At 39.7% G+C, this 27002-nt stretch overlaps 1 protein-coding gene across 1 annotated transcript in view; it reads right to left on the bottom strand.

The window, feature by feature from the left end:
* Positions 1–26646, bottom strand: part of IFT88 (intraflagellar transport 88) — a 34567-nt gene extending 7921 nt beyond the window's left edge. The window contains exons 1-22 of the mRNA XM_056858136.1: positions 26552–26646; positions 26173–26235; positions 25504–25560; positions 24570–24623; positions 23179–23242; positions 23023–23092; positions 22006–22096; positions 20346–20450; positions 20126–20228; positions 18700–18814; positions 17546–17777; positions 15531–15601; positions 14949–15035; positions 14165–14264; positions 8782–8868; positions 7736–7922; positions 6409–6517; positions 6004–6154; positions 3805–3920; positions 1279–1331; positions 351–416; positions 68–174 (exon numbers count right to left, since the gene is read on the bottom strand). Of these exons, the coding sequence (XP_056714114.1) occupies positions 68–174; positions 351–416; positions 1279–1331; positions 3805–3920; positions 6004–6154; positions 6409–6517; positions 7736–7922; positions 8782–8868; positions 14165–14264; positions 14949–15035; positions 15531–15601; positions 17546–17777; positions 18700–18814; positions 20126–20228; positions 20346–20450; positions 22006–22096; positions 23023–23092; positions 23179–23242; positions 24570–24623; positions 25504–25560; positions 26173–26235; positions 26552–26641 (2178 nt within the window). The 5' untranslated portion in view covers positions 26642–26646. The remainder of the gene's footprint in view (positions 1–67; positions 175–350; positions 417–1278; positions 1332–3804; positions 3921–6003; positions 6155–6408; positions 6518–7735; positions 7923–8781; positions 8869–14164; positions 14265–14948; positions 15036–15530; positions 15602–17545; positions 17778–18699; positions 18815–20125; positions 20229–20345; positions 20451–22005; positions 22097–23022; positions 23093–23178; positions 23243–24569; positions 24624–25503; positions 25561–26172; positions 26236–26551) is intronic.
* Between the last annotated feature and the right edge of the window lie 356 nt (positions 26647–27002).

Raw genomic sequence — 27002 nt, 5'->3', positions numbered from 1 at the left:
ACTCTTCTGAAGGCGAAAATAAAAACTACAGATCTTTGGAATGTTTTCTTAAAAGGAAACCACATACCTGATCCCTTATTTCTTTCAGTTTCTCCACTCTCTTGAGCTTTGTTGCATACTCTTGCATTTCTTTCAGTCCCATGTCTGTGCAGAGGCGGACTAAGAAACGAAGACCTTGCGACAGAACAATAGTCATATCAGGGGTGGACGTAAAACCAGGTGAAACATTCAGCAAAAGAGAATCTACAAAATGCTGTGTAAGGTTTAACAAAAGTACTTTCTCATTTGTAGAATTGCACTATAATAAACTATTGCCCATAGTCAGACTGCTGCTCTACGAAAACACTTACATTCAGCATTCTCTGGAAATTTTCTGTGAATTGTCTTGTAGGTATCTAGAGCTTTTTGGTAGTTACCTGTTAGCAAAATGAACAATGTTACACACACTCACAGTCATGCCATTATCAGAAACTGAGCTATCCAAGCTTTTTATACCAAACTTTTTATCCAATACTTTTTATACTTTTTATCCAAGCTTTGTTTTGTTTTTTAGAGCAGTCAGACACATCACTTTTTCCATTGTCACCCAACTGTAAAAATTAACTAAAAGCAGAAATTCTCAATGTTTTTGGAAGGTGTCAGCATTCCTACATCAGTACTGAAACATTCAGTTGAAGAGGTTCTTGACACTACTGTATATAACCGAGAAAAGACCAATATCACTGTACGGGGGGTGGGGGGGGGGAAGGACTGGCAAGTCAGACCAACTGATTAAGAGACAATTTTATAAACAGTCCACAGCAGCTGCCACTTGCAGAATCTAAACACAAAATAAAACCATGGATATAAAAACTTTAAAAGGATAATGATTAAGGGTTGGATCTAGTCAGCTGTTCCACTCAGTTTCACCTCCATACTCCAGCCCCCTCTGCACATGCCTTTTGCCCATGCCAGCCCCATACTTCCCTTTGTAGCGATCAAAGGGTTCCTCCTCTTTTCACCATCAGGAATGATGGTTGGATCCAACCCTAAGACAACAGTCTGACTCACTTGCCAGTAAACCCCCACTGAAATCAGAGTGACTTACTTCTAAATCAGTAGGTATAGGATCAGATTGTAGAAATACACTTGTAAATTTTTTGAAGGTTGAGGACAAAACATGGCCAAATAAATTTTTTTACTGTTCAGTTAGACAGTTTAATTCTGAGTGGGTGTTTTTTTTTTAGACAAAAAGAGAGAAATGCTGAAAGGCAGAATAAGAGCTGCAGGGTGACTTACCACTTCTTCGGTAGCAACTGGCAACCATCAATTGCCACTTTACCTGAGTTGGCCTGCAGATAAACACACCAGAATGTTATGGAATGGAAAGAACTTTCTCTGAACAGCAAAGATGTGGGAGGAAAATCTACCATCAGGTCAGCTTAACTGTTTTTACTTGCCATTGTACCGAAAAGGAATCCTTTCTTGAATAAACAGATAAATCATTTTTTCACTAGGATGAGGGTGAAATACATTGTGCAGCGGAACTGCATCTCCATGCCAGTTTTTAATCTGATAGGAATAATATTGAAGATTCTGCAGGAGCAGCAGAGAGCCCAACACATTTAAACATATGAACTGTGGGCTAGACAAAATGGGACAAAGGGAGAAAATCACACATAGCCTTAACTCTCCCAGTAAAAAGAACTGGATTTAGAAAGGCTTCACTTGTCTGGATCACATCTATAATGTTTCAATTGAAAAAGTGAATCACACTGTCTCAGATTCATAAAGTCTGAAATAAGATGATTGTATCAATGTATAAATGTACTTAGTCATTTGTCATTTTAAAATAACAGAATGACTGCCATTTGACTGAAACAGAATGAAGGGCAGGCAATCACCAATTAAGCTAAACTAGTATTTTATTTATTGCAAATTAGTTACACTGTCACTTTTGGCATTACTGTTAATACAGCATTAGTAAAATGTAATTTCACATGCAAAAGTAAACATTTAATTAGCACTTACATTATGCTCTATTACCTGCAATGACCTACAAAAATGTTATATATGTGTGTGATAGTGTCAAATTGTGTTTGTGCGTGTATTGTTGCAATTTTGTTTCTCAAATGCCCAGTGGATCTATAAAAATCTTTCAAGAGAAAGTTCAGTGTTTTAAAATGAATTGTGTTGTCTCCTGCATTTTTTTACTGGGCAAAAAGTGCCCACCTTAAAGATCCAATGCTAACCGTGCATTTCAGACTTCTGAAATGGTCAGGGCCCAAGCATCTTCCCATCCCAGAAATGGAGGCCTGACGTTTCGGAGGGATAGCACTAAAAAAAATATATCACATGGGCCTAGAGAGAAATGACAAACTGAGTCCTGGAAGTGATCAGCAAAACTAATCTTCAAGTACTGTTTTCAAAAACATTTTGATTGGTCTGCATCCATTTAAAAAACAAATCATTTTTCCTTGTGCAACCAAAGCCAAGGGATTTGGACACTGCCTGGGAAATAAGGGAGGTGAGAAAGGGTCAGCATACAGCTGCCAAGAAATAAAGAAAAGGACAAGCTGCTATCTAAGGGATTGTACACCCTCTTTATCCCTTGGCCAAGTTTCACAATGATACGTTTGCTTTCCACAGCATAAAATTAAAAGGCATTTCACATTTGGCAGAGATGGCCGCTTTAAGAAGGAAGTGGACATATTCATGGAGGAGAGGGCTATTCATGGCTTCTAGTTAAAATGGGTACTAGTCATGATGCATACTATTCTCTCCAGGATCAGAGGAGCATGCCAAATATATTAGGTGCTGTGGAACACAGGCAGGACAATGCTGCTGCAGTCATCTTGTTCGTGGGCTTCCTAGAGGCACCCAGTTGGCCACTGTGTGAACAGACTGCTGGACTTGATGGGCCTTGGTCTGATCCAGCATGGCCTTTCTTATGTTCTTATGTTATGTTCAGTGGCCAAGCAGGGTTCCTACTGCCGCATCATTAAGTTGTGCCACTTTGCTGGCAGCGGGGGTCTTGTAGTCAATCCCACATCTTGTTATTATGGCAAAGGGGCTTGCAGAATCAGGTGGCCAATCAGGCACCCAGAATCACTCAAGATGGTTGGGATAAAATTCTGAGATATCTGGAGTGTAAGGGAAATGATTGCAATATATAGAAGGGATTAAGAGCATATTCTAAAATCCAGGTACAAGAGTGATCCTTTGTTGCCCAATCTGCAGACGGAATGTACAGAAGTTATTGTAGAACAGTACAGTCCTCTTACACCACATTAGAGGGGTGACTGAATTCATTTGGTCCAGAAAAAGAAGGCAGGTAGTATAACGACCCAGCACCTTATCATAATGCACAATTTGGAAATGTTTAATCAGGTACCTAGTAATTATGCTTAGGATCACCTTGCAATCGGTTCTAACACTCCTTTTTTTGGTATATCATGTTATTATTAAGCATGAAAATCAAAAGCCACCAGATATCCCATTAAAAGTATCATTACAAGCGTTCTGCCTCTATCAATGCAATCCTTGGAAAAATGTATTCCAGAGTAATTCGAACTTCTGATTACCTGAAGGGTGTTTTTTCAGATGACCTAAGTAGATGCTGTTGTTCAATGTTGTATTTTTACTTAAACATTATATCTTTAAAAGTTCCAAATAAAAGGTGTGAAAAAGCACCCACGTTTAGTAGTCATGGTTACAGCATAAATGTATGCCGATTCAATTCCCCAGTCTCCAGTGTAACTGCAGTGCAGAAAGTTCCCTTACCAATGATACTTGTCTAAACACACAATAACAACCGTTACTTACTGAATAAGAGCTGCTCTTTCGAAGTAGTGAATAGCTTTTTCACAAAATTGTGTGTCAATGTAATAGGCTCCAAGCCATTCAATGACCTCAATGTTTGAAGGGAAATACCGATAGGACTGACAAAATAAAGAAGGTGAAAGAAATGCAACGTTAGTGATAAACAGCATCTTTATTTTGCTTCTGGAATATCTTACTCATTTACGTGTTTAATTCTCCAGATGCCAAAAATATTTAATACATGAATGAGAGCAGTGTGCTAATACACTAACTAATCCCTACTGAGAATGTGGCAGGTTTTGCAATTAACAGAAAACTTTTCAGAAGATTTAGCTGAGACGATTGCCATATTTTCCACATGTCCTATTTTCAAACATTTTAACACAGTAAAATGAAAATAATTTAGTTTCCTTAGGCAATCAGTGTGTTCAACTATATTACAGTTCTCAAAACTCTTGGTCTCGGGATAACAGTTTCCTCCTAGTTTATTGGAAGTGTATACTGTATTAGGAAAGGGGGGAATACATATTCTAAAAATCATTGAGTTATTTGGAATCTTTTTAAAAAGCATTCCTGAAAAACTAAAATACCAAATCAAATTCATTCTGCTCATGCTGAAGATAAGAAAGCAAGGATAGAATGGGAATGGAGGCTAAAAAGGCTATTGTTAAAAAAAAAAACAGGGAAATTGCTAGGACTAGGATTACTGCAATTGACAGAAAGAAACATGGAAAGGAAAGTCATTTACTGGAGAATTTTATGACTTGGGAAAGTGTGTCCTTCCCTGAAATATGCACTGCAGGGCACTGAAACAGTGGTAATTTATAGTGGAAATAAAGGTGAAGTAACCCTGTAATTTAAACATTTGTAAAGACTTGGATCTGATTAATATGTGCAGCCTGTCGTGTAGGTGATTAATGGATCATGGTAAGAGTAGTGAAAAGTAGTAGTAGAATGAAATCTGAGTGCAGTAGAACCTTAAAGATCAACAGAATTTTCCAGGATATAAGCATTCATGAGTCAAAGCTCACTTTATCAGATACTAATTCTTATTTGTTACCTGGTCGAATGATTCCTGACGCACAAAAGCTTATACCCTGGAAAATTCTGTCGATCTTTACAGTGCTACTGCACTCAAATTTTGTTCAAGCCATGTGTATATTAAACACACATGGCTTGCTAGGTGAAGCTCTGCTTATAGGGTCCACTAGAAAAATAAACACACGAAGCTGCCTTATACTGAGTCAAACTATTGTTCTATCAAGGACAGTATTGTCTACCCTGACAGGCAGTGGGTCCAGGGTCTCAGGCAGAGATCTTTCACATCACCTACTACCTCATCCTTTTAATTGGAGATGCTGTGGACTGAACCTGGGACCTTCTGCATGCAAAGCAAATGCTCTGTCACTGAGCCCCAACCCCTCCCCCACTGCAGCACAAATCTCTATCCCTCTTCATTGTAAAGAACTTTAGGAAGATGTGGATTGTGGGGACACCAGGTTTCCCCCCCCACACACACACACACACACTGCTTGTTGAACGTTATTATACACAACACTTATACTCGGGTTCCACTGAAGATAATGTGTGTTCATTGAATTTAATGTAGGCTACCACTAACCACATCCACCTTATTCTGACACTAGCTGACCAAAGTACGAACATAGAATAAATAGCTATGGATTGACAGTGTTAAGTAAAACCCTACAATCATGAGGAATGCATGAATCTGTCTCTGATCAATGCAAGTTCCTTGTATTCACAGCAAGGCCCAGGGAGGTAAGACTGGAATGGGATATAGGAGGCATGCACAGAATTCTCATACATCCCAACCAATGCCCATGTGCAAAGACGGGTGGGAATGGGTGGGGTAAACAGGCTTTACTGAATGCTTTCGTGAACCTATAAGCACTGATGCACTGTACATGCATTGTGTGGACGATGCCTTGCTTGTTTGATTCCTAATCTGCTATCTTAAAAAATATCCAAGCAAATTATCAAGATGGATTTATCTCATTTCCCTGTAAAAATGTTTTTATATCCAATAAGGCAGCTTTACCAAGTGTTACACTTAATTAAGGAAAGATCAGTGTTCAAGCATTACGAAGATGGCATATTTAGTGTTGATTTAATCATGCGGGATCCCTACCAGACAGCAGTAGAAAATGCATTTTTCCTGGTAATTGAGTAAGCCTGTCATACCTCATAGTAATATTGGAAAGCCTGAGATTTATCCCCTTCGCTGTCGTAGAGTTCTCCAACCTTTGCTAATGCATGCGAATCGGTTGGAACAACACTGATGAACTGCATAAGCCACTCAATGGCTTGATTAGGATCCTCCATTAGTTCATATCTGTGGTATCTTCAGTTAAGGGACTTCTCATTGCGACTTTCTTGATATATTATAGAAATTCAAATGCAAGCTTTACAGAGCATGTACTGGAGAGACATACATAACATTTAAACTGGTTTTAATTTATACTTGTCTACTTATTTAATTAATTAGTTTTGTGCCCCGCCCTCACTCCCCGGCCCAAGCTGGGCTCAGAGCAGCTCACAACAGTCAGTCCATACAATAAAATCTATCAGCTACAATCAAAAAGATACATGTTTGCTATTTGGTACAGAACTTGAGCACTATTGCGAAGGATAGCATGAAGTTTCAGAAAAGCATCCAATGCCTCGTCTAACCTGTTCAGCTTCTTATATGTTAAGCCTAAAAACCGAATGTCACAATGTTTGGAAAGTCTCAGTAGGTGTTACAAGAAGCAGGATTTTAAAATGGCATTTGTGGTGCCTCCCCCCAAAAAGTCATATTATTTTTCAGGTGGTTCATTTTCCATTTGTACTAAACATGATTAAGCAACTGATTGCGAGTTTGGAGGTTTACATAATAGCTGTGGTTCTCTAAGTGATGGGTATACTCAACTGGACCCTGTCCCACAAACAGGAAACATGACAGATACAGGAATAATCTGTACACTGCTCCGACTGATGCACAGTAGAGCCCCACAACAATTATGACAACACGGGAGTGGGCCATAACGTTTCTTGAAGTTGCCTTTCAGTGTTTTGCTTCCCATTTCAGAAAAGGTTTCTACAAGGATCATTACCAATGTGCTCTTATGACAGAAAATGTTAAGCCTGAAAACACACTGTGGAAAAGCAGATATGGATGGTGTGATATTAAAGGTAAAGGTAAATCCCCTGTGCAAGCACCGGGTCATTACTGACCCATGGGGTGACGTCACATCACGATGGTGTTATATTACCCATTGCTTAAACTCTCTTAACAATTACAAAATGAACTTGAACCGACATATTTGGCACAAGAATGAACCACTCTTTGCCGGCAAACAGTTTTCACTTTTCAAGTTCATCAGAGTACCCCAATGCAGCAAACTGCTCCAGCCACACAGGCTCTGATGTGCTCACAGACCCAGCCCCTAATACACAGTTGTTAATTTATTTACAATATTTATATCCCACACTCATTAATGTATTTCTGAGGCAGCTTACAACAATTAAAAATTATCAATAAATAACAAAAATACCAGCAACATATATTTGTCAAGAGTAGCAATACAAACAAGAAAAGCAGCAAAATAAATAAATGCAAACATAAATAGCAGAAACAAAGAAAATAATGATTGAAGGGGCACTTCTGTGATGGACAAAACGCAATCACTGAAATGCATAACAAAGCTTTCGGGTGGACTGGTGTCCTGTCTTAGCAGGACAGTGGATATAGGGATCTGGAAAAGGACAATTATGCTCACACTACCACATGATCATTTAATTACTATATTTAATCAATTTAATGAATCGTGAAAACAGTAAATCAATTCATATTTCTAAAAAAGGGCAAGCAGTATAACCAGAACACCATGTACAAACTTTAGCTTACATAGCAACTGAAGTCTCTTTGACGTACCAATATTATAAAGGGCCTCAGTGCACGAAGAATCATTCCGAAGAGCTTCCTTATAGAACTCTGCTGCCTTTTCATAATCTCCGTTTGCAAAAATAGTATTCCCTTTATTTGTAAGAGCAGATGGGTTGTATCTATCAGCATTTACAGCTAAATCAGCATAGTTGTTTGCCTGTTTAAATTCATTTTCCTGGATAAATTCAGAACACAAATAGCTTTGAAAAACACCATTGACAGTTGATATGAAAAATTCCACAAATGATTACATGCTTGCAATCTGCAATTTTTATTAATATTCTTTATCACTCATCCAGGTCATCTGTCAAGATTACAACCCAAGACGATCAACACATGAAGCTGCCTTATACTGAATCAGGTCATTGGTCCATCAAGGACAGTACTATCTATTCAGACTGCCAGCAGCTCTCCAGGGTTTGGGTAGAGGTCTTTCACATCACTTGCTACTTGATACTTTTAACTAGAAATGCCGTGGATTGAACCTGGGACCTTCTGAATGCCAAGCAGATGCTCTACCACTGAGCCACGGCCCCTCCCCTTTATCATCTACAAGACATAACAAAGCATTTAGAGCAAATGTGCGCTAACAGATCAATACATTTATCAAACTCTTATCAGATCAGTACATTTATCATACTCTTAGCAGAGGAATAAACTGTTCTGAAATCCCTTCTTAATCTAAGCTTGGTCCTTCTAGAGCCATGCTGGAGTTTAAAAAAAAAATACACTGAATTTTATTTAAAAGTATCGAACAGTGAAAAAAACTTAACATCTACATTCCAAAATATCCTTGTACTCATAGGTTTCTCCATTAGTTAAGCTATAATATAGGCAGGGATGAAATTTTGGGCGTGTACCATATTTATTTAAACCCCACCTGCCTCCCCAGTTGGTACCCAAAGTGACTTGACATCACTTTCCTCTCCTGCATTTTATCTGCACAACATAAAATTTAAGATAAAGCACCTTGAGAGATCCAGAAGTGCTATACAGATTAATTAAAAAACACCCTCCGTAAAATAGTAACTCACCAAGAAGTAAAGGAAGGAAAGGTTTGTTGCAGCTGCGCTTTTAACTCTGCTGTCTTTTTTTTCAAACATCTTTAAAGTATCCACAGCCTACAAGGAAACAATGGTTACCTTATAAAACTATTCAAACGTATAGAGGCTGATGGCCTTGGGAAAGAACACCAAATAAAAGTATGGAATGGAGTGTGCTGACCACTGTTAACAGTGCAACATCACAGACCATGACGCTGGCAGATGTAGAATCAAAGTATGAATCTTGGAAGCTAAGCAGGACTGGTACTTGGATTAGAGACTGTCAAGGAAGGCAACGGCAAGCCATCTCCGCTTCTCGCTTGGCTTGAAAGCCCCTAGCTGGGGTCACCATAAATTGGTTGCAACTAGATGGCACACACATACATATACCTGTTCTCATGCTTCCACTTGTGCCGGGGATTGTACAAGCATACAAGCTGTTCTTTGTGCACAAGAAGAACATTTCAGAATTTTCCATTTTTCTCCTGAAAAGCTCTAATGCATGGTATGTAACAGCCCAGCCCATGAAGGGAAGATGCCTTCCAAATAAAGGAGGGCACTGTTAGATTTAATTCATTCTTTTCTCCAGAGAACATGGACATCGCGACCAGAGAGCGACCAGAATGGTCAAAGGTCTGGAATCTATGCCCTATGAGGAGAGACTTAAGGAGATGGTTTTGTTTAGTCTGGAGAAGAGAACGTTAAGGGGTGACATGATAGCCATGTTTAAATATTTGAAGGGATGCCATGTTAATGAGGGAACTAGCTTGTTCTCTGTTGCTTCAGAGACTAGGACACGGAGTAATGGATTTAAACTAAGAGAAAAACGATTCCACCTAAACATTAGGAAGAACTTTCTGACTGTGAGGGTGGTTCGATGGTGGAATGCGCTGCCTCAGGGGCGGTGTTGAGTCCCCGTCTTTGGAGGTCTTTAAGCAGAGGTTGGATAGCCATCTGTCGGAAGCGCTTTGATTGTGGGATCCTGCATGGCACGCGGTTGGACTAGATGGCCCTTGTGGTCTCTTCCAACCTTGTGTGATTTTGTGATCGCTGATTGTAATACCATTCTGCCCATCATGCCCACACCCTTTTATTGCTCAAAAAAACGTTTTTGCTTTGTTCTGCTTTCCCCTCTGTAATGCCAATCACACTTCCTCAACCTTTTATTCATGCTTGATTTCATAAAAAAAAAACCCACAGAAGCCAGTACACCTGCTTTTTTGCACTACAGAGTGTCTCTTTTAAAAAGATGGCGTACAGTTAACTATTATCCCCCCCTTCGCAGTGTACCATGGTTACTCAGAACTTCTCTGTGGGAAAAGAACAAAGTAACATTGGCTCAGAATCTATACTAGCACAAGTCTACTACTTAAAGAAGTGCTGTGTTTTGAAACATCTGGAAAGGTCTTGTGTGATTGCTGGTGTATGAAGGAAAATTAAAGGAATACAATTACTTATTCTGTAAAATAACCTGCAACATTTCTTATGCTGTGAAAAAACACTCATATTTCAAGCTGCTATTACATTTTACCTATTGAAAGTTATACTTTGCCTTTGATTTTTTGTTTTACAACAACTCCCATTTGACCTTGCTTTTTCTACAGCACAAAAATCTTTGTTACGACTCACCAGGCTCCCTTTTCTCCTTCACAGAAGTTACTTATTATAAAGTGAATGCACCTTAACAGTAGTAAGCCAAGAATTCCGAAGCAGGTTTTAGTTTTACAGTTTCCAGCACAAAGTGCATTACTGTCTTAATTTATGAGGTGCAAGATAAGGCAAAACATATGGAGCCAGCAGGAGTTCATTGCTCCCCAGCAAACTACCTCAGAAGTACCAACACCAGTACTGCAGCAAAACGTTTTTCTAATTATATTGAATTATCTACAGAAAATTTCAGAGGCACAAAAAGCATTTCAGAAGGGTACAAAAAGTATTTAGGGTTTATGGACTTAGAAGTTCAAGACTACAGATTTGTTTATCACTAAGAATTTATGGTCGCAGTTCTAAGCATTTACATCGCAGTCCTAAGCAGAGTTACATACTTCTAAGCCCATGGAACAGGCTTATAACTGCGCTTAGGAATGCACCGTTACTTTAGATAAGTGCAATTCAAATAATGAGCTTTCCTTCTTTTTTAAAATAACTCTTCATTTTAAGTTTAGCTTATAACAACAACAACAACAAGAAAATAAAAATTCAACAGCAGTAGGTTAAGCATATTAGTGCTGGCTGCTCTAGGCACTAATCCTTTGTGGTTGCAAGGCAGGATTAAATACAATAAGGACTGAAGAATTCTTAAAGATTTTTTTAAAAAATCATATCAAGTTAGTGGGCTAGGTTGTATGCCAATATGCAGAGTTGTGGGTTCAACTTCCAGTTTGACCATAGCTGTCACTATCTCAAGAAACAAAGTTCAAATAATAGTTAACTTTCTCACAAGATATCCTCTAATGGAATAAGAATTAGAAAGCTTACAAAAATGCTATCTAAATTATGAATAAAAACATTTGTTTCAGGGGAGGCCTGTCCCTGAGCAGTAACAGTCTTTTTCCTTTCCACTATATATTTTTTTGACTGGCCACCTCTGAGCTAAATTAATCTGCATCTCAATAGCTAAGGTCCACCCATGACAGACATAGAATTTCCTTCGACTAAATGCTTCCATAAGACTATTTACTTACACTGAAATCTTTCACGTTGAGGAAACCTTTGTGCATATACAGCAAAAAAAGTGTGTGTTGTTTCACTTGGCAACATTCTTATAGTTGTCCTATACTGAAGTGATATCTATATCTTTTTAAAAAAAAGACTTGTGAGAAACTGCCTGAAAACTGAATTGCAGATGTTGTTCAGGAGAAATTCATACTGTTGGGGTTTTTTTTTTACACACATCTCTTGATGAAAATTAAGAGCCATGCGAGAAGGAAAAAAAAGGGGTGTGGGAGAGACAATCCATCATGTGAAGCCACAAGGATGACTTAACACATCAAAAACTCAAAGGGCTGTTTTACCACTGGAAGTCACACACCTGCCCAAGAGCTTCCTCAAGCACAACCTGTCTCAGAGTCAAAATACAGGCTGCACATACCTAGGTGCTGCTGATTGATAAAAATAATGTATTGTCACTAAAATTGTGGCAATGTATATAGGCCCTGACCTGACCTGGATGGCCCAGGCTAGCCTGATCTCGTCGGCTCTCAGAAGCTAAGCAGGGTCAGCCCTGGTTAGTATTTGGATGGGAGACCACCAAGGAATACCAGGGTTGCTGTGTAGAGGAAGGCACTGGCAAACCACCTTTGTTAGTCTCTTGCCATGAAAACCCCAAAAGGGGTCGCCATAAGTCGGCTGCGACTTGCCGGCACTTTACACACACATATAGGCCCTAAGTGTATTTTATATAATCAAGGACATTTTTATTTAGTAGGACTCCTTAGTGGAATAAGGCTGCATATAGACAGACATAAACTGAGCAGCTAACCCATGGTCGACCCACATTTTCTCTGTTTCCTTTAGATAAATAATTGTCTCTCCTAGATTGAGCTCAGGAGGAAACAGTCAGTGTATGTACAGTAGAAGCCAATGAAGACACTAACCCACTTCCACCCTCCTCCCCAAAGCAGGTTTTCAACATTTTAAAAGAGGTCCTACTTTCAAAAAATAAAATGGGAATGAGTTTTCATATATCAGTTTAAAAAGTAAAACAAGGCAAAACAGTCTGCCTGAAGCATGGGTGGGGAGAGGAGACAACGTAGTACACTGATTACTTCTTTAGTAAACTTACAGTGCAATCATAAATAGGATAACGGCTTTCTAAATCCACAGAAGTCAACAGGTATAGGCTGGAGCAACTCCACACAGGAGTGCACTGTAAATCTAGCCAATATGTCTATCAGTTGTATTGCGAAGGTAGGAAAAGCTGGATTTCAATGCAGCAAATTTTAATTGGTATGTAGGTTTGTACGTATCATAACATTAAGTACTGTACTGCTATTTTTTTAAAAAACTGGCCCCTACACTAACTTAGGGAAGCTGCACAGTAAAATAGATGTTGCCATTTGTACCTACCTCTTCATACTTACAGCATCAAACAAAATGGGAATGACAGTACGAAAGAAGCAATGATAAAAGGAAAGGAAAAGTAACACTTTAAAACACACAATTAAACCAATCAGAACAGCAAGAAAGCAAATGTATGAATGGAAGACACACATTTAGGACAGACCGATTACATTCACTGAGCCTATTAATCTTTATTTTCCAGAACGAAAGCAACGGGAGAATTTTTAATGTCATGTTGGCTTGCTTGCACTGCATGTATTTTATATTATCACAAAGACGATCACTTTCTTGCATGGGAAAGGAATAACCTGCAGCGCGATTGCTGAAGGGGACCCCCAGCAAGTGCAGCCGTTGAAGAGAAGTCACGTCACCCAGTGCTCAAGTGACATTTTGTTACTGGGAAAATGCAGTTCTTCCACCAGATAATATGCATCATAGCTTGGAATGCAACATGGAATGTTGTTGTGTAAGTGCGATAGGGAGATACTGGCTAAGGCTTATAATAGCATAACTGAGAAGCCATCCCCCCCTCAACAAAGATAATTCTTTGTTTTTCATTCAATTTTTGCTCCTGCATAGGTTGAATACTCCTTGAAGTATCGCTTCAGAATGGAGGGCTCGTGTTTGCTAGGTAAGCAGGTCCACCCCACCTCCTGTATTTTATTTTAACTCCCTCTACTACGCACCCATCCTTCCAGCCAAGTGGCTAGCTGAATGCAAACAGGGCATGGCCGGCGCCACTCTAAGCTGAGTTAACACCCTTTGAAATCCATTACAGTTGGTGGACCTAGTGGTATAGTCCTAGCCCTGTGTGGGTAACACCCAGCGCCATCCTAAGCAAAGCAGGACCATGACTATGCAACTAACTCTCCCCTCAGGCCACTTGTGTTTTGTCATCTGGGCAAAATAATATTCTTCCCTGTCACTCCATCCCGGAAAGCAGCACCATAAAGCTTCATTATTATTTGGTAATGCCATGAACAGTAGAAATAACTTGTTCTTATCTCTCTTTTCCAAAATACAGTCTCAAGAATGATCCTCCTTCGTGTCTGTCTGTCTCCCTCCCTGTCTCCAGTGAGATTTCAGCAGAATTTGTTATTTTGTATTATAAGCACAGAGAAGATGAGTTGATGCAGAACAGATTCTCTTCGCTTATAATACAAAGTAACAAATTCTGCTGACATTTGAATGATGGATCCGTGCGTGTGTGTGCACACGCACACGTCTGTAGGAGGTTTGTGCTTGAGACTGTATTTTGAACACACTTCCACGTGCAACTCTACTAATTGTTTTTAAACAAAAAGTACCATACCTGATTGAAGTCCTTTTGCCTCAGATAGGTAATTGCCTTATTTATTTCCAGATCATTGGCTAATTCCACATACTGGGAAGCTTTCACTATTTCTACACACCTACAAGGGAATCAGAAAAAGAAACCAAAATTCTCTGGTACAGAGATCCTTTCCATGTCAAGAAAGCAACCCTTTAATTCTATCCAAGCACCAGCAAAAGTTAAAACACTACAGAACGGCTTTCAGGTCTACAGCACAAGTATTAATAATACCAGTGTGAATGCATTTCAGTGGCAAGCAACAGTATTATTTATTACTAAGAATTGTGCCTCTAGCCAGCATAGTGATAGATAATTTATTTGCAGCCCTTAGCCAGATAAAACAAGAAACACGGAGAGCCAGCATAGTGTAGTGGTTAAGAGCGGTGGTTTGGAGCGGAGGAGTCTGATCTGGAGAACTGGGTTTGATTCCCCACTCCTCCACATGAGCGGAGGAGCTCTAACCACAAGTGTGTGCGTAAATTGCCGTCAAGTCTCAGCCATATGGCATATGGCAACCCATATGGCAACCCAGTAGGGTTTTCAAGGCAAGACACTAAGGGAGGTCTGCATTGCCTTCCTCTAGATGGCAACTCTGGTATTCCTTGGTGGTCTCCCATTCAAGTAATAGCCAGGACCGACCCTGCTTAGCTTCTGAGATCTGACGAGATCAGGCAAGCCTGGGTCATCCAGGTCAGGGCTCTCTACTCTGGAACAATCCCACAGAAGTGGTTTGAAAACAAACTGGGGAAAAAATGCTACCTACCAGTCATAGCCTACAGCAAATGATGTTTCAATTGCTGGTGCAATTAGTTTAGCAGCTGTCATTATATACTTTTCTGCTGTAGATTTCCTTTAAAAAAAGAGAGATTATATCAGAAAACAACACCAACACCCCAGCAGCCAGTTTATGGGTGAGGCTAAGAAATATTAATATTAGTAGCATCTGCTTTTTAAAAACTCCATCATCCCAGGAGAACACTCTTCTAGGGATTTAGTCAAAAAGATGTGAAGTAAATGTCAAATTAATACAGAGGATGTAGGTTTCAAAAAGAAGCAGCAGCAGCAAGTTGCTTATTTGCCAAAAGAGCCACAGAAACACAAAAAAAGGAAAGAAAGCATGGGAAGTGTAGCCTGGTTGTTAACATGTCAATCAGCAAGCATGCCTGGGCTGCTAGATTCTAGCTAGGATTTATAGCGAACTAGGGGAGGGAAGAAGACTGGTTCAGTTCAACGTTAGCTTAACTGGTCACTTTAGACCAGATGGTTCAGTTGCCTGAATAGACACCAAGGGGGGAAAAAACCCAAGATTTTTTGACATCACACAATTTGGGATGGATGATTTTACCTCTCACGCTCCATTTGCCTTAAACTATCATTCTTAATAGCTTCTATCAATAGGTTTGTATGTGGATCATCCTAAAAAAGGTACAGAAATGTATATTCACTAAAATTATAGAAAGTGGTATATTCGCACACACAGAGAGTATGTTACATGCTGTACTTGCTAAAAAGATCTTAAAATTTAATCTGAGATGCCCAAATACTTTTGTGTAGCATTTTTTCCCACACCATACTAGGGCATCACTGTTAGAAGGGCCCCCCGCAGAGGTAGGACTGTGCATATTGGGTTTACTGACCTGAAAATAAACCTGAAAAAAGTCATTTCGGCTTTTCCCAGGTTTATTTGGGGCCAAATATTGAAACAGAATAAAACCTAATCCGGATAGCCGATCACCGAATCAGCCGAATAGGTATTCGGCCTTCCCAAGGCTTTTCTCTTTTGGAATTATTTTAGGAGCTCTGAGGAGCACAATGCTTTTCTATGGAGAAGGAGGCCATAAAATTGGACTCCTGACCCAAAGTTTATCAAACTTCAGGGTTCATGCAAGGAGAGTCCCTTGCAGCTACCCTGCAAATTTGGAAACTCTACTCTAAAAATGCCCCCACAGGAGCTTAAAAAAAAAATTCCCATAGGCTAAAATGGACCCGATTTTCTTCAGGAAAACCATTAAAAAAAACCGAATACCCATTTACCAGTATGGATATTCAGCTTATTTCAGGTTCCCCCCAAAAAACAAATCGGGTCCAATAAACCTGAATCCGAAATATACCAATTTTTTTTTTTTTTTTGCACAACCCTACATAAGGGTTGTCCCCAACAGGCTTGGTCTCCCGAGACGGCTCAGTGGAGCTTCCTCAGCCTCGGACCAATTGGAGGGGGGAGTCTGAGTTGTCTTCCCCCTTCGTAGCTGCCAAATTTGCCTGTAGCACACGGCGCCCGAGAGCCATCCTCCTCAGTCCCTGCTCCTGCCGGCCTTATAGTGTCAGGCTGCCTAGGCCCCTCCCTAGGCCTTCCCTGCCCCGCCCCTGCCAGCCCATATAGGCTGTACTGTATCCCACTTGGGCCTCTGGCCCTCTGTACCATCACCCTGGATCTGCCACCTGTCAGCTGTTTGGCGGTGGCCGGGGCTGCGTGGAGGGTTTCAGGCTGATGCAGCCGGCCCTCTGCGTTCCCTGTGGAGGCCAGTGTGCCTGTGGCAGTTTTGGGGGCGGTCTCGAGCGGAGCTCCCCCATCACCAGATCCTGAATTTGCTGTGGCAACAGGGTTGGCGGTGGCTAGCCTTTTGTGGGCTCTGGGGCTTCTTCTAGCTGCTGCCAGGGCTGTGATTGTCTCTTCATTCGGGCTGTGTTCCTTCGGCAGATCCTGGGTACCAGAGGTGAGTCAGGGCTGCTGGGGAAGTCTCGGGGTAGCGGGTTGAGGGGGTGACCCAGGACAATCACAGTAAGCTACTGCTGCACTAGACTGTGGCCATGTTCCAGATCCAGCACAAAAACAGTTGGCACTTATTCCTGAATGACAACATCTGTATCCTCACAGTGGCTCACAGGAACAGGCCAGAACTCAGGTAGATGGCCTTTCTCATTTTGTACTTGAGCAGTTTCCAACTACGCCAGCTCAGGCATGCACACATATGATATCTGTAATATTACTGCGGCAACATTGTGCTCATTTCACAATGCACAAAGCAGTGTGTTTTGCCACATACATCTAAATCAAAGCTGGCAGAAACAGTGGCCTCCCTCTTGCGTATTTCATGTTTGTCAGGATCTCTAGCTGAAAGATGTATTTGCGAGTTCTGTCTTTTATGACACCATCCTAAGTAGAGCAACACCCTTCTGATGTCAAAGGATGGCACTGTCTAGGGAGCATATCTGCTGCCATGAACCCACACTTCTTTTTGAGAAAACAGTACATAGGATGCAACTATGCATTGTCCTCATGGCTTACCCTCAAAAAACAAAACATCGTCTTCAACATTTCAGACTTTTGCACCAACAATAGACTTTGCTCATACTTACACCTGGCGATATATATTTGTCGTCATCGTCAATCTCCAATGGAACCGTAATCAGTTTTTGGAAGGCTTTTTTCATTTGTTCTCTGTCTCCAGTAGCAAAATAGCAAAGGATCAAGTTGAAGCCCGCTTTAAGATTTGGCAACGTGCTCATGATGTGCTCAAATGAGCTAATGGCATCGGTATATTGGCCAGTTTTAATAAACGCAACTCCAATGTTCTCCATTATTTTAATCCTAATTAAGCAAACCATCATTAGAATCTTATTGTATTACATTGCATTATACGTAACCCTTATATTTTACCTATTAGCCATGTCTATAAGGAAACTGAAACACAATACAAATGCAATAAAACAAAACTATTTTCAAACAACAGAACCAGTACTAAACACTGCCATTCATGCGTCTTCCCCTATTTTCATATAAAACAAGCAAGGGAGAGGGGGATCTAATTTACCACCTTAAGAGGCTTCTACAGATACTGTGGACTGCCAAAAAGACAAATCAGTGGTCTCTAGATCAAATCAAGCCTGAACTGTCCCTAGAAGCTAAAATGACTAAACAAGGCTATTGTACTTTGGTGACATTATGAGAAGACAAGACGATAATGCTGGGAAAGTAGAAGGCAGCAGGAAAAGGGGGAGACCCAACATGAGATGGATCGATTCTATAAAGGAAGCCACGGCCCTCAGTTTGCAAGACCTGAACAAGGCTGTTAATAATAGGACGTTTGGGGAGACATTGAATCATAGGGTCGCCATGAGTCGGAAGCGACTTGAAGGCACTTAACACACAACAAGGGGCACATGCGTGATGGAAGCTGAACCCAATCCTGTCTTTCTCCTCTATGTTCGGTTGTTTGAAGCACTTTTTTCCCAGCCCAACTTTGACAATGAAATTGAGAGTAAGGCAAGACTCCTCTCATCCAACACCTCTTTTGATGTCAGAATTAGGATCCTCCCTCCTGTTTTATACATTAATAGAGCAGGCACATGGACAACTGTGGCTGCCCCCTTCGTACCTACTTTGGCCCCAAGATAGCAGCAAAACAATCAAAAATTTGCCTAAGTAGGAAGATCTTAGTTAGCCTCTGAATTCAGTAAGCAAGTGAACCTTATTAAGTCAAATTATCAAAGTCATTCCAGCTGGAACTTACCTCATCTCTTTATGGACACTGGGAATCTGATCTAGAGCCATCCGATAAAATTTGATAGCTTTTGAATAGTTTCTCTGTTTCAAATAAATATTCGCCATGTTCACCTTCAGCATGCCTATTGAAACAATACTTTGATTGAGATTTAGACAAGGCCTGCGTATCTTTTGTAATTTTATTTGGATTACAAATTTTGAACATTTTCGTGGAGAAAATTTAGACCCTGGGCCCAGAAGAATCTGAAGAAGGGAAGCATTTCGAGTGAGGAGGAGCCTTGAGCCAAGAGGGGGGGTGGGGAAGACTTTCTTTTAAGGTCCAGAGGGGTAGCTGTGCTTGTCTGTTAGAGCCAAACCAATGAAGGAGACTTGAGGCACCTTAAAGACTAACGTATTGTGGTGTCAGCTGTCAAGCCCACTTCATCAGAGGTAGAGATTGCATTGGTAATTATGTAGCCATGCCACAGCATGAAAAAGGAATCTTTTTCTTCATCAATTGATAGACATGGATAATCTCTGGGCAAAATGATTACGTAACTGGGAAAATGCTTGCGGCGTCCACCAAGCCTGCACTTTCTACCAGGTAAGATTAGATGGCACCAGCACAAGACTATGGGCTCTGTATACCCTTCCCAGGGTATAAAATAATAACTGATCTAGCCAAATTCTGGAACCAGGTTTCGTCTGAACCAGGTTTCCTCCATAGTTAAGACAGTAGGTTGAAGGTCAATCTGGCTTCAGAACAAGATGGTATTTTGCGCTGGGACAGATGCTACTTTCTACCTTGGGAGAGGTGATCCTGATACCTGCTTCTTATGTTAAATGGTTTTAGAGGGGAGATGTGTTGGTTTGCAGTAGAACGCCTGTATTCAAGTTCAATGGCACCTTAGAGGCCAACAAGATTTACAGGGCATGAGCTTTCAAGAGTCAAAGCTCCCTTAGTACCAGATGATGAGAGCTTTGATTCTTGAAAGACCATACCCTGAAAATCTTGTTGGACTCTAAGGTGCTACTGGACTTGAATACAACTGTTATATTAAATGCTGTCTGAATTGGTCCTCAAAATATGATCAAGGAAATGTATTTATATTTGAAATAAAGGGGGAAGTTGTGTATTATTTTTGTAGAAGCGAACTGGATGATTTGAGCAGAAAAAATTCTGCACAGCTGCAAGTTGCCTTTGAACAGACAGAAGCAATTACATTTGTGGAAATCTTTTAAACAAACGTGGTTGCCTAGCAATTCTGTCCTTTCAAGTGTATAGAACTGTAGTCCATAACTCTCAAAGAACACAGTCCAGGTTTGAATAATTTGGGGAGGGGGGCAATTCTCAACTTTCACTGGCTTAACAGACACAGAGGACATTAAAGAGAAGCTTCTATGATATTACCAATAACTGTTTAACATGCTTTGGTTTTGTGAACGCAACCTACCTCCATTGACAAACATCTTATTTTTCACTATGACTTGATAGGTATTTAGTGCTTCTGCATACATTTCATTAGCGGAATACTGGCTGGCCAAGTTGAAAAGTACCTACAAGAAAAGAAGTGAGAATATTCTGACAATCTGAAAAAAACAAGCAATTCTAAAATACTGTCTTCAGAAAGAAAGTGTGATAAAATTGAACTTGTAAAATAAATAACCACTTACAGTGTATGTCAGATCTAGATTGATGTTTGCAGGTGACATAGTCTGTTCGCGCTGCCTTACCAATGCTCGTTCCTTTCTCCCAGCATCTTTTGCCTTTTCAAGAGCCTGCAGCAAAGCAAATTACAATTCAGTGCTGCCTCCTGCACTTCTTTAGAGAACACTGCATAAAAACAAATTACTTTCAGGAAGCCAGAACCAACTGGTGAAGATAAAAATATAAACAAGAGCACAATCCTTAACACATCTACTCAGAAGTTCCATTTTATTCAATGGAACTGTGGCTCTCAGGTAATTGTTCGTAGTATTGCCACCTAAATGTACTAACAGACAGCCAAGCAAGATACCACTTCACTTTTTAACGCACAGTAGTCTGGAAACAACCCACCTAGCACTGTTCCCATATCAGTCACACAGTAATTAAATGGAGATTATGCAAAGGTCTGTATCGGGGTAAAAAATTCTGTACCCCAATATTCTGCATCAAGAACAATTTAATTCTGTAATAAAGTATGCACATTGCACAGTTACATAATTGTTCTCATTTTGCATAATTTTTGTTGGTATTGCTGGAGAGCAGCAAGGCGCAACAGATACCAGTGAAATCCTGCCCCAAGCACTGTAAACCTTACAAAACTTCCTTTCCAGTTTCTGGGATTCCAGTGTAACTGCCCGTACATTTTTAACATACTTTTGGAGGCTCGAAAGCTGGCAATTTCCTGAGACTGGCAGGAATCTGAATTCACTGCTTAAAACTACATTCTTAAACTTTTTTTTAATGCTCCCATAGAACTACAACATATACACAGCTCTAGTACGCAGAATTCATAGTTGGCAGTTTGTGTTAACACTATACTTGAATACTGAGAATTGAAAAGTTTTGCAGTTTTTTAAGAAGAAATATGTTGGGGTGAAAACCAACATGACAGCAGCCACAAGAAACGTGCTCACCTTTATATCTAAGCATCATTATGCTTCTTTTGGATTTTAAAAAAACACCCCAAAGCAGCTTTTTGTAAAATCATAATTTAAAATCACAGTACACAAAATAAGCAATAATTTAAATTAGGTAGCTTTAAGATATAACAAGCAAGAATCCACAGAACTATATAAAGCAGAACCCATACCAATAATTCAGGATTGACATAATACATTCACTATGATATCAGCTAGCTCAGATCCCATGTCTGCTGAAAAAACTTCAGGGTTTTCTGAAGGTCATAAGGGTTGAGCCAAATGTGCCTTTGAAGACAGAGAGTTCTAGAGCTGATGTCACCACCAAGAAGGACATGTCATACATGACCACCTGCCACACTTCTAACAGCAGTGGAATGCAGAGCCTTCCTTGATTACCTAAGTTTTCCAGGAAGTCCTAAGTGGAAGATTATGTTCTACATGCATTCTGTTATGTACAAATGCATACCAAAGAAATCAGTGCTTTCACACACCAGTCAGTGGATGTGCTGCTAAAGGGCATATTCACACGGTTAAAACATTCACACTTGACAGGCACATGTGGAATATTTTCACAGCCAAGTGCTTCACTGTGGCCACCAAGATGCCAGGTTTTGCTCTTAGTACGCAAACTGAGCATGAAATTTTTAGTACTATTACAGCATATCTACACTGAGGGATAAAATATGAATGGAAACCTACAACCTACCAGCTTTAAGTCTCCACAGCTGTGAGCAATGCAACTTTCTTCGACCAATTCATTCACCTTTTTTTCCAGCTGTTTAATCTTTCCTTCTGGACTAAAGTTAGGAAACATAATGGAATCATCACATAGTTTCACAAATAGGAAGGCAACAAAAAAATCAACTCTATGGCTAGTGTATTTTTCATACTGGCTTTAGGTGGAGACTGAAAGCCTGCCGTTGCTAGTGTGTTTGTTGTTGCTCTTGTTTAACAGCTAATACAGGTATTCTGGTGAGATAGTCACACCTTTGCTTTCTAATGGCTCAATGTACACAAAATTATTTAAAATACTGTTTAAAAGTACATTTAGGCTATGTCTATAAAGCGTACATAAAACTTCAATGAATTTGGGTCCCATCCCCAAGATAGCTCATTACGTATATGCAAAAATTCCAAAATATTCCAATATATGGAAAGATCCAAAATATGGATCACTTCTGGTCCCAAGCAGTCCGGATAAGGGATACTCAACCTGTACCAAAATATGCACCATGTTCTCTGAATTCCCACCTTTACTTGTGGAGATATATAGTAGAATGCAAATCTCTGCAACAAAACAGGCTAGAGACTAACTTTTTACACACAAAAAAACCCCAGGAGACTCAGAATCTGATGTGTATTTTAGTATAATGGTATAACGATATAACACTATTAAATCTTTTTTTAAAAAGACAACTACTAGGGAAGCTTACTGTATAGAAGCCCTGTTGCTGCTCTGCTGTATTCACAGTCACAGAAGGAACAGGGCCTCTATGCAAGCCTGTCTTCCAACCATGTTCTATTTCCCTGTCCAGGGCCAGGAAACATAAGTGGTGGGAAGCTGACGAACCATTATCAGTGCTATCCTAAGAAAACCTCCACAGAAGTAAGCACCACTGAGTAGGTTTGAGTAAGATGCTGAGTGGACCTGCTTAGACTGCTCTAAGAAAAGTTCAAAAGGCTTTCATGACAAAGGAAAGGGCAACTAAAAGTAGCCACATACCTGTCTTCATTTTTCATTTCTAATGGAGGAGCTGGACCTCTTGCTTGACCAAGAGGATCAAAGGCAGAACCTGAAAATAAGTAAACTGTATTACAAACTGTACCAAAATGACTCCCTGCTATAGTAAAGGATTTTTTTTAAAAAAAAAATCTGTACCTCTTGAAGTGGCTTTGGTGTAGCCTGCTGCTTGCACCGCTGTCATAGGTCGAGCAACACCATCCTTAAAAAAAACAAATGAAGACCCTTTTATGATAACATTCATGGATAAACCCAAAAACGTAGACCATAACGATGACATTAAATTTCAGAATTAGTTAACAAAGGCATACATTAAGAGTACGTAACACATAAATTTTTACTACTACTAAGCTGCACCAAATGAACCAATACACATAACAGGCTTTTTATATAAACCATCTCATCTTTACCAACACTTTATGATAGTGATCAAATATAAAGACTGAAAATAAAAAAGAAAAAAAATGTCCTTCTGAAGAAGAAGCTTTCTGGGAAACATTGGTTTTCAACAGGCTGCTTCTACATGATGGCTTGCAATTGCAACTCTAGTGAACTATGGTTAAGAGATTGGGAGTGTTACGTCTGCAATATCCCTTTATCTTTGAAGAAAAGCTAGAGAAGGAAAGCTAGAAGTCTACTCAGGTCTATTAAATGGGACTTACTCCCAAGAAACTATTCTAATGATTACACTGACACTACTCTTTATTATCTAGAGACTTCTTCATGTGAATATGGTAAGTGTTCCAAATCAAGCCTAATTATTCATTTCCTTTTCAAAAAAATATTTTAGCGTCTAGAATGGAAGATCACAGGAAGGAAAGAATCAAACAGAACGAACTTTCCTTCAGTCATCATACCATTGAGTCCTTAATGGAAAATTGTTTTAATGAAAACATATGCAGATTGTAAATTTTTTTAATTGTAATTTTACATACATTTCCATTGCAAAGGATATTAGAATTATTCCGGTATTTGGTTTTATTGTATTGTTTTATCTGTGTGCTGCCTCAAGCAGATCTCTGAAGAGACAGCATATCAATTTTCTAAGTAAACACAATAAAAATTATAGTTTGATGGTAAGTATGAAAAAAGCATGATGTAGTGGTTTAAGAGCGGTGGTTTGGAGTGGTAGACTCTGACCTGGAGAACCAGGTTTGATTCCCCACTCTTCCACATGAGCGGCAGAGGCTAATCTGGTGAACTGGATTTGTTTCCCCACTCGTACACATGAAGCCAGTTGGGGGACCTTGGGCAAGTCACAGGTCTGTTAAGAGCTCTCTCAGCCCCACCTACCTCACAGGGTGTCTGTTGTGGGGAAGGGAAGGTGATTGTAAGCCGGTTTGAGTCTCTCTTAAGTGGTAGAGAAAGTCGGCAGATAAAAACCGACTCTTCTTCATCTTTATTTGTATTGAACTCCTTAAATTTAAGATGAGCCCTTCTGTACTCTGGCCTGTCTTTTGACTTGCTCAGTACATTGCCATTTATATTGATGGCTGTTTGTAAAGTATAAGTAAATGTAGCAAGGTTACCTGTACAGCGGCTGTCATTGGTCTGCCCATTGATGAAGAGAGTGCTGCCTTTGACTATTACAATACAAGAAAAATATTTCAAGTCAGTGATCATTGCAGGTTCTGTTTTTCAGGGAGTTACAGGGCTGGAGCCAAGGGAACATTAAGCAAACACCAACCAGGAAACATACTTCTAAAACCATCTGCAAACTCCTACATTTTCCTGCTATTTACAGAAATAAGGATGGGAACTCTGACTTCAGAAATCAGATTTCTAAACAGCAGTGGACACAAAAATAACTTGGATTCACCCATTGTTATAAATATTAAAATGGCACCAGAGACAGAACAGCATTTTTCTCAGAATAGGAAGGGACGCCTCTGCTCAGTTTGTCTGCACTCAGGCAATATTTCTGTAGTCCTTACTGAAATAACTGTGCAGGCCACACTCATGTCTCTTCCCTTGTCTCTTTTTTAGAACTTCAAAAGCCAAACAAATTTGGCTTCACCTTTCTGCCTCTCCTCACTGCCTTAGATTCCATTTCCTCCTCTTTTCAACTACCTAAACTGAAGCTTAATTTCTTCCCTTTACACCTTGCACCATCCACACAAGCTGCATATTTGTGTTCTTTGAGGTAGGAAAGCTATCCCAGTCAAAGAATGGAAGACAAAACAGATTTTATGTAGGACAAATGTCAACAAAGACAAGAAGCTGGCCTTGCAGATGCTACTGAACTTCTTGTGCCTTTGTTAGATACCCATGTTAAATAATGCTCACAATGTAGGAGATATAATGTGCTCTACTACATGCATGCATCATGCACTTGGGGACACTAAATTCAACATTACACAGGAATGTGTAGGGATCGCTGGGAAAAATGCTGAATTAAAGAAATACCCTAAATTGTGTAGGTTTAAGGAAGGCTGTACAAGTTAAGCATGTAAAAAAACGTACCCCGTATCCAGTGGCTAATGGTCGTGAAATAGATGTACCTGGAACTTTGGCTGTAAGCTTGTAAGAAAAGTATTGTGTGTTAACAATTATTAACACTACTCACGATTTAAAAATTACTCTGAACTGCATGCTGACTTATAAAATCACATTTTTACTAGTGACAATATTCAAAATGGTCTTGATGTCACCACCCCTTACTTATTTGCCTAAACCTCATCTGGGAACAAGACGAGGTGCCCCCACCAACCTCCCAGAGTTCAGACAAGACTGCCTTCTACTTTCCACAGGGAAGAAACGTTTTCCAAAAGTTAAACCTACTGCCACGTAAGACTAGGGAGAACATAGAATTATAATATGCTTGATAAGAAACCAAAACCTATGCAACAGCATCTGTAGATGAGCAACAAGGCTCAACCCTTAACCTCTCCAGTTAAAAGGACCAGGCAGTAGGTGATGTGAAAGGCCTCTGCCTGAGAACTCTGCCTGAGGAGCTGCCAGTCTGAGTAGACAACATTGACCTCGACAGACCAAGGGTCTGATGCAGTATGAGGCAGCTTCATGGGTTCATGTGACATATTTAACACGGGACTGAAAGTGTTGCAATGGAATTAGTTTTATGCTTCCCTCAACTGAAATTTGAATGCACTTATTTATTCGAATTTTACTTACTGGAGGTCTTCTACCATGGCTAGTTTTTACAGCCCGTTGAAAAGCTGGATCATTCTCTAAATCCTAAAAGTAAACAGGAAACAAAACAGAAATAATTATCTTTAGTTTATATCATTCATCTATACAACTAAGTTACACAGTTAAGCGATTCATTTGCTTTTAAAAATATTCTTAAAGTTGTTTATTTCTCTCATTTGTCCATTTGCATTGCTACTTTATATATAATCTTTTTAAAAAGATAGCATACATTGTTCTGTATACTTTTATTTTTGCTTATATGCAAGGCAGCAAATGGTCAGATTTTTGTTAACCATCACCTTCTTATTCTAACAAAGATGTAATATATTTGAATACAAATTGGGAATCATCATATTTTTACCTCTGTGTCAAAGGTAGGGTTATAGTCATTGTAGCCAGAATAAAGATCATCTTCATCTACTTCAGGTGCCAGGTGGACATTTTTCATCATTGTAACCTATGAAAGAGTGATTGCATTAAATTTAGGACCCTTAACTACAGCAAGTAAATAAACAACTTTAACTATATTAATAATCCATAAATTGTGTGTTAACTGGTCTCATTACATAGCTCACCTATCCTGGCTATGAGGATAAAAAAAATTACTCTGACTAATTGGTCCTTTCAGAAAATATAAGGCTTTAACAACTATCCATGAACACAAATGCCATGGTCCAGATGTCTGAGTGATGCACACAATGTTGTTTCCTTCCTCCACCCAGTGAATGTATAATCAATTATATCAGCAGCACTGCTAATCTTTGGGAATAACTGCTCCTGCTTTCTTTTCCCCCCAAAGGATCACCAAAGAA

Source organism: Euleptes europaea, chromosome 12, assembly GCF_029931775.1.
Source record: "Euleptes europaea isolate rEulEur1 chromosome 12, rEulEur1.hap1, whole genome shotgun sequence".
In the NCBI taxonomy this organism is placed as follows: Eukaryota; Metazoa; Chordata; class Lepidosauria; order Squamata; family Sphaerodactylidae; genus Euleptes; species Euleptes europaea.
Note: the sequence above shows the minus strand (reverse complement) of the source record. Positions and strands in the feature narration are given on the sequence as shown.